Source organism: Geospiza fortis, unplaced genomic scaffold (assembly GCF_000277835.1).
Source record: "Geospiza fortis unplaced genomic scaffold, GeoFor_1.0 scaffold192, whole genome shotgun sequence".
Taxonomy (NCBI): domain Eukaryota; kingdom Metazoa; phylum Chordata; class Aves; order Passeriformes; family Thraupidae; genus Geospiza; species Geospiza fortis.
In genome coordinates, this window is record NW_005054315.1 from 2,325,612 (window position 1) to 2,343,412 (window position 17,801).

Genomic DNA, 17,801 nt, shown 5'->3' on the forward strand with positions numbered 1-17,801 from the left:
ACAAGGGCAGACAGTCTGCTCACAGATGCTGCTTGCTGAAAAGAGCACTTCTACAAATGGTCTGTTGTCTGGGCCACCTTGGCTTTGCTTTCAAAGCATAAAACCTCCAGACCCACAGGTGAAATGACATCATATATGCTGCTTGTCTCAGATGTTTGTACATAAACTAATACTGCAGTGGGGCTGTCAGCAGCAAAGCAACTGAAGTTAGTTATTATAGTTGTTGCTAGATTTCTATCAAGGCAGTACTCCTTGGGATTTTTCTGGTTTTATTTTAATTGAAGATGTATGTTTACTGTGTGTGATTTGTGTTGGCATTACATGCCTCCTGCAGCAGGCAGAATGGGTGAGATTGCTTGTTTGTTTGGGTTGCTTATTGTGGTGGGTTGACCCTGGCTGAATGCCTGGTGCCCATCAAAGCTTCTCTGTCACTCCCCTGCTTGGCTGGACAGGGGAGAGAAAATACAACAAAAGACTCCTCGTGGGTTAAGATAAGGACAGGAGAGGTCATTCACCAGTTACTGTTATATTAAAGTATTGCAACAGACTCAACTTGGGAAATTGAGTTGTATGACAAGTGAAATCAGAGTAGGATAATGAGAAATAAAACCACCTTAAAGCTGATGGTGATAAAACACCTTCCCTCCACCCCTCCCTTCTTCCCAAGCTTATTTTACCTCCAAAATTTTTCATTTCCCTGCTGTTAATGGTGCAGGGGATTGGGAAATGGGTACTCTGGTCACTTCATCACGTATTGTCTCTGCTGCTCTTTCCTCCTTGGGGGCAAGACTCCACATTCTTCCCCTGTTCCACCATGGGGTCCCTCTGACAAGAGACAGTCCTCCACAAACTTCTCCAGTGGACTTCCCATGGACTGCAGTTCTTCACAAGCTGCTCCAACATGGGTCCTTCCCATGGGGTGCAGTCCTTCAGGAACAGACTGCTCCACTCTGGGCTCCTCTCTCCATGGGACCACAGGTCCTACCAGGAGCCTGTTTCAGTGCACACTTTCCATGGGGTCACAGCCTCCTTTGGGCATCCACCTGCCCTCCTCCCCTGTGGATTTCCATGGGCTGCAGGAGCACAGCTGCCTCACCATGAACTGCACCACAGGCTGCAGGGGAATTTGCTCCAAAGCCTGGAACATCTCCTCTTCCTCCTTCACATTTCTGCAGGACTGTAGGTTTCACATGTTCTCACTCCCCTCTTCTCTGGCTGCAGTTGATTCAGCACAGTAACTCTGTCCTGTTTTTAAGTCTGTGATCCCATCACTGTCACTGATGGGCTTGGCTTGGCCAGTGGCAGGACTGCCCTGGAGCTGGCTGGCATTGGCTCTGTTAGACATGAGGGAAGCTTCCAGCAACTTCTTGGAGAAGCCCTGTAGCCCCTCTTGCCCCTCCCAAAACCTTGCCATGAGTACCCAATACTCATACCAGCTCTGTGGACACTTAAACCAGGGAGAAAACATTGTGACTGTAAAATTACCTGCTGATATGAAAATGTTTTACATTAGTTCGCAGAATATAACAGATCTTTTTCTATCACTTTGTAAAAACAACTTGCATGGTCAGATTTATTGTATGAATTTGGTTTGGATCTTACAAAATATAAATTAACAAGCATCTTAAAAGTGTCTGCATTTTTTGCAGGGTATTATAGAAAAATCGAAAATGAAAGGAATTCCTATCATTATTGATGCAGTAAGTATATTCTTTATTTCAGTCAGTGGTTTAACATTTAAGAATCTGTTCAGTAAATGTTCTTACTGTGTTTTGCAGGATGGACTGTGGCTCATTTCCCAGCAGCCTTCTCTTATCCAAGGCTACCAGCGAGCTATTCTTACTCCAAACTACATGGAGTTCAGTAGACTGTATGAAGCCATGGTGAGCTGCTTGCCTTTTTGGTATTTATGTATTTAGTCTTTTTGTCCTTGAAAATAACTAACTTATTACTGGCTTAAATATTATGTGCTGCTTCTTGTATGTGAGAGAAACACTTTCTGGGTTATTATTTCATGGGATGATTGCCACAGCAATGCATATTCTTAAACTGAACTGTTTTTTAAAGAAGACTCATTCTCATGCATTTTTTAACACTGCAGTGGGTATAGAAAGACTGATGTTGCTTTTTTTCCCCCATGCATATGTTACTAGCATGCATTAAAATATGTTGTTCTAGTAGCAAATATGTACTGTGTATGGAATTCTTGTGTTGTAGCTTAGAGACCCCGTAGACAGTAGCGATCATCATGGATGTGTACTAAGACTCAGCCAAGCCATGGGGAATTTGACAGTTGTGCAAAAGGGAGAAAGAGATCTTATTTCAGATGGAGAGAAGGGTAAGTGAAGCCTTCTGCTTTCAGCAATGTGACTGTTCTGTTCTGTTTGCTTTCAGTCAGAGTCCAGTAGAGTGTATAGCAATTGGCAGTATTCCCTGAAGGTTAGAGGGATTGCTGTCTTTGCTGATCACCTTCAGATGATTTGTGTAAATTAATATTTTAAGAATGCAACTAAATTTATTTGCTGAAAAGAGTTGCTGATTTTATTTTGCATTTATAGATGTTGTATTTTACATTACGTGGGTATTAATTTACATTACGTGAGAAATTAATTACTTAATCTTTGTGTACTGTTTGAAAGTTCTTTGCTGAGATGGTTTATATAAGTGCAGCTGTCATTGCTAAATTGATACAAAATAATACTGTTAGTTCAGGACGTATCAGTGTGTGTGAGAAATGAAGATGTCTTAAGGCTCAGTTCCTTGATCCTGTCCATCATGGAGCTGCACATTAAAAATTAGCTCTAGATTGCCATTACAACAGTCTCATACCAATATGTTTAAAGTATACTTAATAAAATTAGCTGCTTGTCTGATGCTTTTTATACTGATCATGTACTGTGATCAGTATAAAATTAATTCACGAGTGCCTTCGTCACATTTTGCCTGCACGGTTTTATTTCACATACTTAACAAGCAGCAGCTCTGCTTTTAATTACTTGAAATGCTAATCTCTGATAAATGTTTATGCTGCTTCAGAACTGTTTTGTATATACAGTCAATTTTTCTTTACTGGGAGCCATGGAAGTCTTTTATAACACAAAAGCAGATGTAATGTGACAACTGGTTTGTGCAGAGCCGCCTCCCATGCACCCTCTTAGGGCAGATACTGTAGCAGACTGTGCAACAGGTGGGACCTGGAAGCAATATGGTTACATCTGTGTGGGAAAGAAAGATGTACTTCCTCACACAGTACCCAGCTTTCCCCACAGGAAGAATTTTTTGTCATATTTGCACCTGCAGCAGACTTGATTTGTAACCGTGGACAGTCAGGCCAGGCTTAAGGGTGGATGAACTCTGCTGGAGGATAAAATGTCTTGACTCCAGTTTATGCCAGCTAGAGAGCTTTAGAGCATTGTAGTTGTCTTCTTCCTCTGCTTTTATGTCAACAATATTCTTTTTATACAGGATTGTTGCTTTTTAAATGAATGTTGCAAAGACTGGGTGAGCACTTTAGGTGAAGTACATTACCTAGTATATGTCTGTTCTTCTTTTGAACTATTACTCTTGAGATAATTGCATCCCCACACCTGCTGGAGAGACAAGACAGGTCTCCAATATCTCTTTTCATGCAGGATTAAAAAAAAACCAGGAAACAAGTGAAGTTCTTTCCAGTTTCAATTTTGAATGTTCATATGTGGCACAAGTTCATGTATGTCTTGTGAGCTTTTGGGGTTTTTTATTGGTTTTATTTTTTTCCCCACCTTGTTATTTGTCTCTGTTGTGTTCTGGTATTTTCTTCTACTAGTGAAGTGGCTTTTGTTTTTGAAATAAAAACAGTTCTGTGCCTTTATACCAGTTGATTGATGTCCAGCTGTAGGCTGCTTTCTTGTTCTTACCTTGGTGCTATCACTGGTGCTTTGTTGGATTACAGACATTACAGGCAGCATTGCTGAGCTAAGAAAGCAGGTTATAGTGTCTGTTACAAGAACTGTTTTTAGAGTTTGCATGACTTTGAAGAAGGTTCTTGAGAATTTTGCAGAAACTACAGACTTCACCTTCCTCTTAACAATGTTCTTTGGGTCTGATGTGCTGGTCATTTTTTTAAAAGCTTCTCAAATGCAAAATTACATTGAGAAAGGAGATTCTACTGTGTGCTGGAATATGTTGTCCTGTCACTGACCTCGAATTCATAAGGTTTTTTTGCTCTTCTTTTTCATCTGTCTCTTCTTTTGATCTGATGTCATTTTTTTTCAGCTAAGACTACATACATCAGGGAAATCCAAGGTTATTGGATCGGGCCAGTGTCCTCTGAGCACAATCAAACATTATGAAAAGATCTGTGTACTCCTCTGGCCTTTTATTTGTCATGTCATCATCCATTTGTAGTGCTTAAGCCCTGCCTATTAGGCATTTCCTGTTTGACCTCCTGTGTTCAGCATACTGACACTGTAGTTTGCATATATTACTTTTAAACTTTCTCCTTTGGGAAAATACTGCATGTGTGCTTTCCAGGAAAAAAAAAAAGAGAGAAAAGTAAGTCTCAGTGCTCTCCAGGAAAACCAGAAATTGGGAAATTGCAAACTTAACTATGTAACTTTAGTTTTTTATACTTAGTTGTTGAGGAATGGAGGCTTTTTGAAGATGCCAAATTTTGCAGTAGGAAAGACTGGGTTTGTGAATGCTTCATAGCTTAGAGTGATTGTAATGGTTGTTTTCACAGTAGTTCTGTTCATGAGTCTGTGGGAAATGCAGTAGACAGTTTATTTCTGCTGTCTGAAGACAGAAAGGGTTACCAGGTGATTTAGTGTCAGGTATTGCTGAAGAATTACTCTCAGCAAAAAGCTTTGTAATCTACACAGAGAGGCTCAATAAATTCTGATTGGAAGCTGAAGTTTAATAAATTCAAAGTAAGATTTAGACAAATTAACTAGTACAGCCACATACCTGAAACTTTGCTCGATTCACAACTTTGAAGTGTCTGGAGACCTCTAAAGTTTGTTTTCACAGGTCAGACTAGATGGCCTCAGAGTCATACTGGCCTCTGTGAAAGCAGTAGCAGCCCTCCAGTGTAAAGGAGGTTTTTCTAAAATTTCTCTCCATTTCAGTAGGGAGATGCCAACTGGCCTGTGAACGTAATCACCCAGATTTTAAATTAAGTTTTATATACTCTTTTTCTCTTTCCTTTTGCAATTTCACATTATAGCTTGGTCTACAGTTGTTGATTCCCTGCTCTACAAAGATGAGCTTCACCATGCTCTTGGTAGGTGATATCAGTGCCATCACTGACCAGGGTAGGAATGAGTACTCAGCCTATGGGTAAAAGGTAAGTCAGCTTTTATTCACTATGGCACAGCTCTCTAAGGTTATCTTTTTATTATTCTTTGGAGAACTGGTCAATAATAAAGTGTGGTTATACCAGCCTGGTTCCTAACATGTTTAAAATTTGGTTAGGTCCTTGAATTAGAGTATTTGGATTTTGGTTTTTAAACATTACAGTGAGTTTTTCTGTGTTTGACCCTCCTCCCTTCCAAAAGGCAGGCTTTATGGGAACCATCCTGCTACTGCCTGGGACTACTGCCACCTGGAACCAGTAGCCAAATTTGGTTTCTCTCCAGTTGCTCAGCTGCAGCTATGATCAAAAGAAGCAAGGAAGCATATGAGGCAGAATACTGAGTACTGGCTAAGGGCTAAAAAGCCAACTTTTGCCATAAGTCCCCAAGTGGTGCTTCTAATTCCAGCCATTCATCTCCCCACACAGCTGGAAAGGAAGCTTGTCACTGCTTGGATCACTCACAGCTGCTGAGCAAGCCTCACCTAGATTTATAACTGAGAGATTTGTAACTGAGAGGCAGCGCCTTTGTCTGCAGTCCTGCTTCTGCAGAATGGGCAGAATGGGGAGGTGATGGTTGCTGTCCCTGGTGCCACTCTGCTGGCTCTGGCAGTGCAGCCCAGCCAGCTTCTCCCTGGCATTGCTCACCTGGCCCTGGCTCCTGTGCCTGTCCAACAAAACAAATGGAAAACGTGGGTCATTCTCATCTCAACTTAAATTGACTGCTCTATCTCGCACTCAAGGACTTATCTAAGTTTTAAAGGTGTGATTAGGGAATAAAAAAGTATAAGCACCCTTTATATAAAAGCCAACTTACATTTTCCACATCAGTTGAGTTGTTTCTCCAGCCAAAGTCATTAAACTTGGTTTCCCTGTCTGTATGCACTCTGGGACACGTTCCTGGGAATCCATGATCTCCAGCTATGTGCTTTTGTGAACTTACTTGCAAAAGGAAAAAGATAAATTTCTTACTACTATAAATACATGCTCGGTCAGAGATGTACATGGGTAAGAGATTTTACTAAAAATCTGATATTGGTCTAAATCTTGCATTGATGGGGCAAAATGATCCTTGGTAGCCGCATTAGTTGCATAGAAAATGGAAATCTTAAACCTTTTAATTTAACTGGAGTGTGTTTGTTGTGTGGGGTGGCTGTTAGCTGATCGATCCAGTTGGGCTGTATCAGAAGTTAGAATGGTCGTGTTTCATCCATGGATTCCTGACCACATTAGAGTGAGTATAATGCTCCTCCTCTGTAAGAGTAAAACAAGTGCAAGGAATTTGTTCAGGACATCTGAGATTCAGAAGTAAAATTTAAATCTCCAGTCTTTCAGTCTGCCATCTCAATAAATGTGATTTTTCACGTAGGCTCTTCAGCCTTCTTGACCATCATCAGAACACCTAAAATATCGCATGCTTCACATGCTGTGCCCTAAATGCAAAAGTAAAAACCATCCCAGAGATTTATTTATTTATTTCACTACTGGGTGAGCATGGTGAATCAGGAACAAGCAGACACACAGTATCTTTTGTAGTTAGAAAAGCTTTAGTTCTCTAACTGTGATGTATCTAGGAACTGGCATTGTAAATGGTGCTGCTATTTAGGACAGCTATTTTCAATTATATAACAGACTGTTGTGTTTTGTTTTTTTAATTAAGCATACAGTACCCATAAATAGGTAATTCTGGGCTTTTGACAGCAGCAAAATTTGGGCTGGGAGTTCTTTCAGCTTAAAACTTGGCAATGATACAGCTAGGTGTGACACCATGGTCTGAATGCTTTCACAAATATTAATGTGTATCTTACTGTCACTCCCTTTTCAGCACTTCTTGAAGATATCTTAAACACAGACCTACCATAATGACTTGGCCATAGTTACCCAGAAAATCTGGGGCAGAATTTTAATTGTTTGAAGCGTAAAACTCCTGAATTTTACTTTACAATATTCTGTCAGTGTGACAGCCTTCAATTTTTTGTTTCTGTTGCACTCATTTCAGTACAAATTATTTCCATGGGTTTAGATACACAAGAAATCCGTGTGATTATATGTGAGGGATGTGTTGTATTTGCTGCCTAAAGCTCTGGCAGTATTTATGTGATGTTTACTTGCTGAGACTGTGTTGAAACTGTTGAATAGGACTGTGGCTGTTCTGACTCTAGCAGATCTCTTTGCAGGCATTTCTTCAGTGATGACATTTTTATTTCATCTAGCCTTTTCCTCTGATAGTATATGTGTGCTGCATGGATAAGTGTTAGGGAGTTGGGTAATTTTTTTTTCCTTGAGAGTTACTTGGTATAAATCAGTTTTCATTAAAAAACTGTCTGATACTTATACTTGATTCATTAACCTGAGGAATAATGACATCAGATTTGGTTGCTCAGACCTGTTAGAAGACAGAACTGGACACCCTGCTGTAACAGCCAGCTTGACCAGCATTTACTGTGTGTTCCTGTCAGTGGAGCTGTAACCGAACCTCTCCATTGTTTTGATCCAGACTGGTGTCAAACTAATTGACCTTAAGTGGCCCTGGCTGCTGCCCTTTCAAAATTGACACACTGTGGTGATTTCAGTCTTTGTGGTTTCCTTGTTGACCTATATGCAGTCATCTTGGTCTCCCCAGCTCTTCCAAGAACCAGGTTTTCTATGTTTGCTGATACACATGATGTACAACACATCAAAGCCAGCTTCATCCCCACATAAACAGAGATTTGTGCACGTTTCCAGGGGACAGAGCTGCCCACCTTCTTGGCATCACAGCTGACTATTCAGCCATGTCCAGCTAATCTATGTCTTGTAACACTGCCACTGGTTGTGACTGCTCAGTGCAACCTAAAGGCATCATCCCCATGGTCCTGAAGGAGCTGCTGGAACTGTCCTCACAGCAGGCTCAGACATGCACTGGGGGATGTTGCACTGGCAGACTGTGAAGACAGCAGTTCTGTTCTGCTGTTCTAGGAGAAGGGTGAGAAAAGTATCCCGTGTTGGTTTGGCAGTATGGCAGTTTGTCTTGATGCCACTGTGGGACTCCTTCTTAGATTTTAAAAGCTCTTAATAATGGCTGTAATTCAGAATTGTTTTAAAATCCTTTTCCCATTGCCTGTCGTCATGTTCATCATCCTTTTATTTGGAGACGTTCTTTGATCAGCCAGGCCTCTGCACAAGAATTGTGTTATATCTCCCTCCTCATTCAAGTGAATTTCCTCTAGTTCTGCTTCTTTGAAGGTATTCCAAGGATTTGTTTTCCAGCATCTGTGTGCAGAGTACAAAGGTCTGCTTTTGTTGTTGCCTGTGAGGTAGTCTGCACATATTTGAGACTTACTTTTTAAAACCACAAACAAAAGACCACTTTTTTCTTTCTTTTTTTTTAAGCAGAGTATTATAATTGGTCTAGTTTGAGATCTTGCTTTCCTGTACAGCTCAAAAATGACTGGAAGGTTGTGGGGCTACAGAATAGTGGCAGATGGTGACATACAGCTAATAAGCAGGGGCTTGTGCTCAGCTGTCAGTCAGAAGGGCCCAAAGCTTTTGAACAGAGGATTTCCATCCTGCCTCCTGCCAGGAGTTCAAGCCCTCAAAGTGAAAATCCTGTGAGATAGCATCTTCAAAGTAGTAGAATTAGAGGTAATTTCTCCAAAGCACTGTGTTTAAAATAAAAATAAGAATAAATCACTCCGCCTAAAAGGGCATACCTTCTTCAGATAGCTAACTCAGAAGGGCATTACACTTGTGAAATTTGACATTAGCTACTGCTCACTGAGAAACACATCCAGAATCTTAATTCGAGAGGGGGAGGGGGAAGGGGAGAAGAGTGATTGGGAAAATGAACTGCTGGCAAGGCTGCAGTGGTGCTGTGCTCCTGGTGACTAATGAATCTTTGCCCTCTCAGTGGCAGCAAACACGCACAACTGCCTGGCCCTGGGAGCCCCACAGTTACTGCTGGAAGGATCACTAGGAAATGGAAGTGAAGTACAATTCTTTGCTGTTGCACGTGAACTGGAAGGGATTTATTGGCATTATGTAGTTTTTTACTGCTTGCTAGTTAGAAAGATGTATCTGCAAGTCCTTCAGTTCTGTGCAAATTTTTTCCATTAGTTTGAAAAAGAAAAATTGTTTCAAATATTAAAAATATGGGCAGTACTCCCTCTGAAACACCTGGGCTGCTCTGTTTATGCTCTTTGGGGAAACGGAGCCCAGGCTTGAGGTAAGAGCTGTTGTCCAAGCAATGTCTGCTCTTGCTTTATCCTCTGCTGGTATATTTGGCATGCTCAGCAGCACACAAGGGATTGTGTGCACAGTCCTGAATCCTGCAGTAGCTGACTGGAGATGCTAAGGATCACACTTGGCCAGTCATGATTCTGCCAGCTCTTCCATCCTTCTGGGAGAGGAAAATAAATTTCTCCTGGGTTTTTTTTTCAGAGCCAAGCAAGAAAAAAGCTAAGGGTAGGTACATACCCACAAGAGAGTTTGGAGAAGGGTAGCAGAATTGATGCTGTTTTCTTTTTATGTGCCTTATATGTCCTCCAGGCTTCCTGCTTGGGCTTGTTGAGAGTGGAGAACAAAGGAGTTAAATGTAGTGAAACCATTTGTGTGTTCCTCATAGTTAAAGCTACACAAAGAGATCAGTTTGATCAAGGTCCTTTGTATATTTAAAATAGAAATGTAACATCTGATATCCTGACACAGCCTATCCACAGTGACACTGCTGACAGAAACATACACGGGATGGTGAGGACACTGTCAATCGGCAGAACAAAAATAAATTGGTCTTGCATACTCTTTTTACAAAGCCTAAGGAAAGGGCTGTTTCAATAAAATGTTTTTGTGATGGACATGGTAGAACACTTGATTTTTTAGTTCTGTTTTGCATTTGCTTTTTGTAAACACATTGGTTTACATTGGCAAACTCTGAAGGTCAGAGACCCTGCAGAGTTATGTTTGTGCAATGGCTTTGTGGAAGGACCTGGTCAGTTTGGGGTGATGGCTCATATGCCACATGAATAACTAAACTCACCTGTGCAGGCTGAGTGAAGTGGAAAAAGTGTGCACATTGTGCAATGTTATGTGCAAAGGATTAAAAGGTAATGAGAAAAGTATTTTTAAAAATATGTTAATGCATTTTTTTTAAAGAACAATGTATTTCAGTGTATTCTGCTGCCTGTGTTAAGTCTCCCACCTGTTAGTTGCTGTGTGCCTCAGAGGGTAATCCTGGCAGCTGCAGTGCTGCCACTGTAAGCAGAGGGATAAAAGCACCTGACTGGTTTTGGTTGGTGTGTTCACAGTTCTTGTGTGCAGCCACGAAGGAAGCAGCCGGAGATGTGGTGGACAGGGGGACCTCCTTTCTGGTTCTCTTGGAGTCTTGGCACACTGGGCATTTGTTGCTGGAGCTGAAAAAACAAATGGGTATGAATATTAATTAATAACTTAATTGCTGTGAGTCTGTGTTCACCTATAGCAGCTGTCATAGACCTGCTATTATATGAATTTCCAAATGAAATTGGAGATTTTGGTAAGAAAGTATCCATGTACTTTTAAAAAGTATAAGGGTGTTCTAGAGCAGTCTACATAACAGTAATAATTATAGTAAGACAAAAAACTTCAGTAATCTAACCATCTCCCAAATCTGGGGCAGAAGAAGAGCCTCTGGATCTGTTCATAAGGACATTTTTGTATGAGGTATGTGTTTTCAAAACAGTTGAATGTTGGCAGAAAGTAGAAAGGATAAATAAATTGTAGTCATTGGCAATAACATCTCTGTAATTCAAAAGACATGTTGTTTTGCTTTGTTTTTTCTATTTTGGTGAATCCTCCTGCATTGTGGCTATGTAATTCAGTGGGGCAGGTATGTTGAAACTTGTAAATAAAATGCAATTTCAAGGAGAGTAAGTCTTTTAAGGCCAAATGGCAGTCCACTTTGGTTGTACATAAAGCAGCCATGCAGATGGCTTTTGGCTTTTTAGTTAAATTATTTCAGTTCCCCTGTGAAAGCATCAGCTTCAAATAAAGTTGAAAGGAATGTAAGCAGTCAGGGACTTGCAGTCCCTCTTCTCAGTGAGTCAGGGGCCATGGAAGCTTGGGGAGTGCAGACCTGTAGTCTTTGGGATGCTGCATGTGCGCAGTATCACATGTCCCTGGGAGTTATCCAGGCTGTGTTTGTGTTACCACAAGGGCACTGCACAAGCTGCCCCAGGCTTCAAAATTCTGAAATCTAACATACACAGTCTTGGTTTCCCCTGTCATTCTGGGTATCTGAATTTGCAGCTGCCACTAAAGGAGGAATTCTGTTTTAAGTCATTAAAGGAGTGACTTCATTTTTGCATGGGGTACAGCACAGCAGTATTAAATTGTTGGAGAGATTAGCGAACACAGCATGTGTTTTCCAGGCTTTCCTGACTTGAGCTCCTGTGGCTTTTCTAAACAGCTCACTCAGAAACTCCTTTATTTTATAGATGAAGGAAAAGTATAATTGGCATCAGCAATGCATTGTGTCTCCTGCAGTGGTGTTAAGGTGACCCTTCACAGACACCTGCTGTACCAATCCTGCCTACCTCATGTGTTGCAGGAAAGGAGGAGCTTTTTGGGTTCAGTGAGTCAGGGCATCTGCTTGGAGACTGCACTGCAGGCAGTCCAGCCAGTCCTTCCAGCTTGTGCCTGGCTCTGGCATTCAGAATGGGTCTGTACAGAGAGGTTTTCAAGCACTGAGAATGTGCTGGCTTTCAGGGGTGCTAGTGGTACAGGAGGCAGGATTCCTCACTGAGTAGAGGATGCTGATGTGTTTGGTGCTTTGGCTGCCTTGAGCCCAGGAGCCTGTACACAGCTCTTGTTTCAGAGCAGCATTTGGGCATCCAGGATTAACTCTCAAGGTGCCTTAAATGCTCCTGCACCTTGTTGAGTAGATGGAAATTTTGCTTAGGTAGCACCTAATTGTAAAGTCATGTCCTGCTTTGTTTGTGTTTTACATTGGGATCCTTCACAAAACTCACTTGGCAGAGGAGTCAGGAGGTCTGCAGTGTGTTCCAGGCAGCAGTGCTCAGCTGAGGCTGAGTTTTGTGAGGTTTCTGATCTGCCAGACCAGAAGTACAGCACTGGCTGCTGAACTGTTCTGCAGTTGTTTTCTGTTCCAAGGCAGCAGAAGTGATTCCCATGGCCCAGCCTATGAAAAGATGCTCTGGAGGTGAAAGTGGAGGTGGCCTCTGGAGTGTGCTGGCTTCTCTGGGGGAGGTTCAGCATTGCAGATCTGGGTCTGGGTACACACTCTTGGGCAGCTCCTAAGTGTGTAGGAGGCATTACAGCAGTGCTTTAGCTTGTGTTGTGGTCTTCACTTGCCACTGTACCCCTTTTAAGCTGATCTAATGAAGGCCCTGGAGCAGTCTTTATGGCCCTGCTGAAAATCATCTCTTGTCTGCGTCCCCATGACCTTCCCCCACCCCTGCAAGACAAAAACTAAATGGAGTTACCCAGAGAATGGAGAGGAAAGGAGTTGAAAGGCTGTCAGGTGAGCCTTCAGTCTTCCTGTGAAGGAAAGCATAAAGCTTCACATCAGTAAAACTGTAGACATGGAACACCTTCCCCACTTTTTAAGCTTGTTGGCCTTTCGGGTGCTTTGGCCCTGATGGTGTTTCTCATCACATGCTGTGCCATGGGTAGGGAAGAATTTAATTTTAAAAATTCAGACAAAGATGCTCTGCAGTGCAAGAGAGAAAACATGTTTGCTTAAGAGGCCTTCCTGGCAATGCTAACATTTATGGGTATAAAGATGATGTCCACCACCTCACAGATTGCACAGAAGTGTTGAGATTCTCTTTATAATGTTGTTTTTTGGTTTCTTTCCTTTCAGTCAAAATCCCTTTCTAGTGGCTGCATTTGGAGCTTGCTCTCTTACAAGGCAGTCTAACCAGCAAGCCTTTCAGAAATTCGGACGTTCAATGACAGCCTCTGACATGGTTTCAGAAGTTGGAACAGCTTTTAACAAACTTTTTGAAACCTGAAGCCAAAGCAGCAGAGAAGAAGAAAAGAACAATGACTGCAAGAGTAATTACATGTACCGTAGAATTTACATAATGCACCCTTTCAAGTGCTGTAGCAGCATTGGTATGTTAGGTAGATTTTTTTATTTTTAAGAATAGAAAAATATGATTAATGTAGATATTTTTTAAGAGTTTGGAATACAAAAATGTTTTGGCTGAAATAAGCTGTAGTTGCAGATCTGTTATAATAAAACTAAACTGAAAGTATTCCTCTGTTCTTTTTGATAGTTATTGAGCAATAACTAAAGTGTGAACAGCAAAAAAAAAATGCACTTGATACTTAGATAAAATTCTTCCACCAGCTCAACTGAATTTCTTGGATTTCACCAAGGTTGTCACTTGTCATTCTTAGACCCTCTGTCTAGAATTAGCTATTGCACTTCATTTTTTGCCATGCTAGTAGAGTAAGAAGCAAAAAGTAAGCCTCTTTGGAAAGGGAATGCATGAGAGTTGCTGTAGATTTTGAATGTAATTAGTTGCCTTTTCCCATTCCTGGTCCTAGAGGCAGCATTCATTTAGACAAGGCATCCCTTCCTGCAATGTCTTCTTTTTTTTTTTTCAAAGGTTTCCCCTTGGCAGAATAAAGATATGCTATAGGTGTCTTGGCAGTAAAATTCATTAAACAGTAATTAGGCTTGCCTGGAAAAGAAATAAATTTCTGTTTCTTTATCTGGTCTTGACTCAATATAATGAACTTGTGAAATTGTCATTTGGAGAGGTACGAGGTGGGGCATGAAACTCAGTGATACCCAGCAGAACTGGTTCAGCTCTCAGTGATCATGGAACAGTGAAGTGCTTCTAAAACTGCAGCTGCCTGTGAGTAGAGCTCAGAGCAGCCCAGCACACAGATCTGTAGGTGGAGCAGGAATACAACTTGGAGGAACAAAAGGCAGCCCAGGGCTCGTACCTGTACCTTCACAGCAGAGTGCAGGCAGCATGTGCTGCAAGTCAAAGGCAGGAGCAGAAATGGTGGTCCGTGTTTGAGCTTCAGGTGCAGTCCTTAGCACTGCAAAAAGCAGAAGTTTTTAGAGCAAAAAGCACAGAGGCTTTTACTTATCTTTGCAGGACAGACAGCCACTGTCAGGGCCACACTGATCTGGCACACTGGCAGAGCAGACAGGCATTAGGTGTAAAGCAGAACTTCTGCGGGATTTTACACAGGACCATTCCTTAAATTTTTTGAGATTTAGTCAAAACTTGTAGAGATTGAACCTGATTGGAGAGGGAGGCAAGTTCATGCAAAGTAAATTTAAATGGGTGCTGCCCTTGACCCTCCACTCCAGCTCCAAGAGTTGCTGCTCATTAAAGCTCTGGAACAAGCACGGAACGCATCCGGTTCCTGCAGGGGATGTCACCTGCTCAGCACAGCCACCCCTGCAATGCTCTCAGCTGGAATGTGGTGTCTCACACCAGTCAGACTGTTCTCATTCCTTGCAATAGCTGCCTGCAGAAAGCACCCAGAATCAGAAAGGCTACTCCAAGTATTTCCCTTCAGCCCTTAGAGTTGGTATTTATGGATGCACTGTGACTACTACCTCACCCTGATGCATTTTTCTTTTTCTTTTTAAACCAGTTACCTATTTTTAAAATAGGTTTTTAAGTGTTTGCTTGTGTTGCTCTATGAGGGTTCACAGACTACTCTAAAGAAATGAGGTTTTAGTGTTTAATTTAAGCAGTTTTGTAAACTGTCTGCATCTTTGGGGACACTTAAGCTATTAATTCCCCCCTTAAATGTATTTGAGAAACCTGACTACTTTTAAATGAAATCAGAAAGTTAAAACTGATTTTTAAAACAGCTACTGCCTTTAAAATAACTGATTTTTGCCTTGTAATTAGAACATCAGTGGTATTATAATCTAAATGATGAGTAGGCGAAGTCAATCAATTAACAGAGCTCAGTACAGATTTCAACATGCCCTGTTGGTTTTAAAGCTACACAGAAATTGTAACTGTTATTCACTAATGTATACAAATTGTTACAATTTTTAAACATTCTGGAAATGTAGCAGTTTCTTTTGGTAGGAAATAAAAATAATAGCAAATTGACTGGACTTCGTTTGGTGCGTGCTGATCCCATTTCCCACAGCAGCTGAGCTGCTGCTCACCATTCACTCTGTTTTGCTGGAACAACACTGCCACGAGCAAATGTACAATACCAGCTGAGTCAAATAAGCACCTGTGCCCCAGTGCTGAATGAGGAGACACCCCACTCTTCTCTGGAAGTACAGATAATGGAGAAAGGGAGCAGAAAAAGAGCTACACATTTTATTCTCGACAGTATAAAAGAAAGCCTTTATCCTTTTGAACAGACACTTTGAAAACACACAAGTGCCTTGTAGATGAACCCATGTTTTTGGTTCTTACGTTTTTGTAAATTGATTTAAAGAAAGTGCAGGTACCAGGTAAGTACCAGTCCTGTATCAATACAGGCCCTAGAACACAGCTCACCTCAGGTGTAAGAGGCTCTGCCGACAGCCACAGCAACCATGGCAACAAAAAGGTAACTGAACAGGAAGAAACTAAATATACTTTATACTAATGTATATATATCCTAATTTTATCTTCCTAATTCTGGAGAGATCCTGAGCATGCTACGCTCCCAGTGCTAGAGAAATCTCCTTGTATTCTGTGCAAAAGCAAACAAAAGTACCAAGCCTTACAGGTAACTGGATACCATCATATTACAGGTAAAGGTTTCACAGGATCAAAGCAGCACCACTCCAATAAGGAAATACTTCGAGATTAAAAGTATCCCCCATTCCTATGTCTGAGAGAAACAGAAGTGTCAGACCAATAGGCATAAAACTTCAGTGTTTTCATCCTAAACACAGGCCTAAGTTCTTGCCTCTGCCTTCACAATGTTTAAACTCTGTGTCAGGTCAGCAACACAGGGTGAGGACAGATGACAGAGCCTTTGGGCTGGGGCAGAACAGACCCATGCCTCATGGTGTTAAATCAGCTCAGCTGCTCCTGTGCTGCCTTGCATTGTGGATGCTTCCACCACCTGTGCTGCAAGGCCTGTATTTATTTACCAAGTACTAGTGCCAACAGTTTTGCTCAAATTACATGCTATCCTTTTTAGCCATTCTGTTCAACAGATTTTATTTTGAAAGAATTAGTATTTACAACAGTTGCTGAACTAGCTGAAATAAAAAACAAGTCCAAGGATGAAGGATCAGCTTTTTTTCTCAGTCTGCTTCTCTGTCTGCCCTCCTTCCACAATTTCCCAGGTTGAAACAGCAGCTCTGTCCTGTAAGAGAAAGTAAGCAGGTCAGTCCAGCCCAACTGGATCACAGGTTTTTTAACCAAGATTCACTCAGCAAAGCTGTTCTTCCAGTTAAGCAAAAGAGGTGGCAATTCCATCTCACAGGCATGCCACTGCTCCTAATAATGCTCAGAGTTGTAAAACAAAACTAGACAAATTTTCCTAGCTCAGAGAGAAGAAATACAGAGTCGAAATGTCACCTCTTCAGCATGGAATGCTGCAGTAGGGGTGCAGCCTCTCACATGAGTAGCTACACTCAACTCATGCAATCCTATTTTCAAGTCTCAATGGCTCATGTTCCTGAAAAAACACTCAATACATATGAATGTATGGTTGAACATGTCTGATCTGAACTCAGGACAGAAGCTATTGATTTTAGTCTCTGTTATGTGATATAGTCATATATTTGAAAGGCAATATAACAGCTAAATTGAACATTCTATTTAGAACCAGCTGTTTGCAATGGTTGAAAATAAAAGTTAATCTGAGCATTGACACACAGCAACATTCCATGAGCGCTGTGTCATGAGAGCAGCTGGAATTGCTGAATATTTTTTTAAAATGAAAATGAAAACTTTTTGATGCCTAAATACATTTCACTTGGTAGCATAGCTTCCAAGCATGCCACAATGAAAAGAAACATGGATTTTTTTAAATCAGTCTGTTGCAAGATATGTAACTTCAGCCAACATCCTTTGCAATGAGCAACCTGACAGAAGAAATCAGAGTAGGGAAATCACAAGCTAGAACCTGAAGGAGAAACTACTCTTTCTGCAAAGCTGATTTTTAAAAAAATTAGGTTTCTATTCAAGCCACCCCCTCCCTGCCCTGCCTCAAACCAGGGGGGTTCCCAGTCTGCACTGGATGGAGCTGAGGCTTGTCTGCTTCATCTGTTGTGCTGTTTTTCCACTTGCACATGGACTTCAGAAGTTGCTGGCTTGCTTGAGCCTCATGTGATAGAGGGCAGTGTGTTGGCATTAATGCATACATGCTGTGAGGCTCAAACATTTTGTGGAAATGAGGGGCTGGGCAGAAATGAGAAATTCACATAACTTCCTCAAGCAATTATTAGGCAAGCAGGACCCCTGTTAGGTGCTGTTTTACCAGGGCATTTCTGGCATCAGCTGACCCAGCCACGCAGACTCATGATGAGCAAGAGGGTGGGGAGAGCCCTGCTTTG

The 17,801-nt window shown here is 41.5% G+C and overlaps 2 protein-coding genes across 4 annotated transcripts in view; one reads left to right on the forward strand and one right to left on the reverse strand.

Annotated features, from left to right (window-relative positions):
* The window catches only part of NAXD (NAD(P)HX dehydratase), a 78,932-nt gene extending 65,308 nt beyond the window's left edge, over nucleotides 1–13,624 (forward strand). The window contains exons 7-11 of the mRNA XM_031056138.1: nucleotides 1,650–1,700; nucleotides 1,779–1,883; nucleotides 2,218–2,338; nucleotides 10,612–10,732; nucleotides 13,167–13,624. Of these exons, the coding sequence (XP_030911998.1) occupies nucleotides 1,650–1,700; nucleotides 1,779–1,883; nucleotides 2,218–2,338; nucleotides 10,612–10,732; nucleotides 13,167–13,317 (549 nt within the window). The 3' untranslated portion in view covers nucleotides 13,318–13,624. The remainder of the gene's footprint in view (nucleotides 1–1,649; nucleotides 1,701–1,778; nucleotides 1,884–2,217; nucleotides 2,339–10,611; nucleotides 10,733–13,166) is intronic.
* Nucleotides 13,625–16,428: 2,804 nt separating this feature from the next.
* The window catches only part of CARS2 (cysteinyl-tRNA synthetase 2, mitochondrial), a 34,804-nt gene continuing 33,431 nt past the window's right edge, over nucleotides 16,429–17,801 (reverse strand). For all 3 annotated transcript variants that reach the window (XM_031056215.1, XM_031056216.1, XM_014306624.2), the window contains one exon: nucleotides 16,429–16,606. In XM_031056215.1, the coding sequence (XP_030912075.1) occupies nucleotides 16,532–16,606 (75 nt within the window). In that variant the 3' untranslated portion in view covers nucleotides 16,429–16,531. The remainder of the gene's footprint in view (nucleotides 16,607–17,801) is intronic.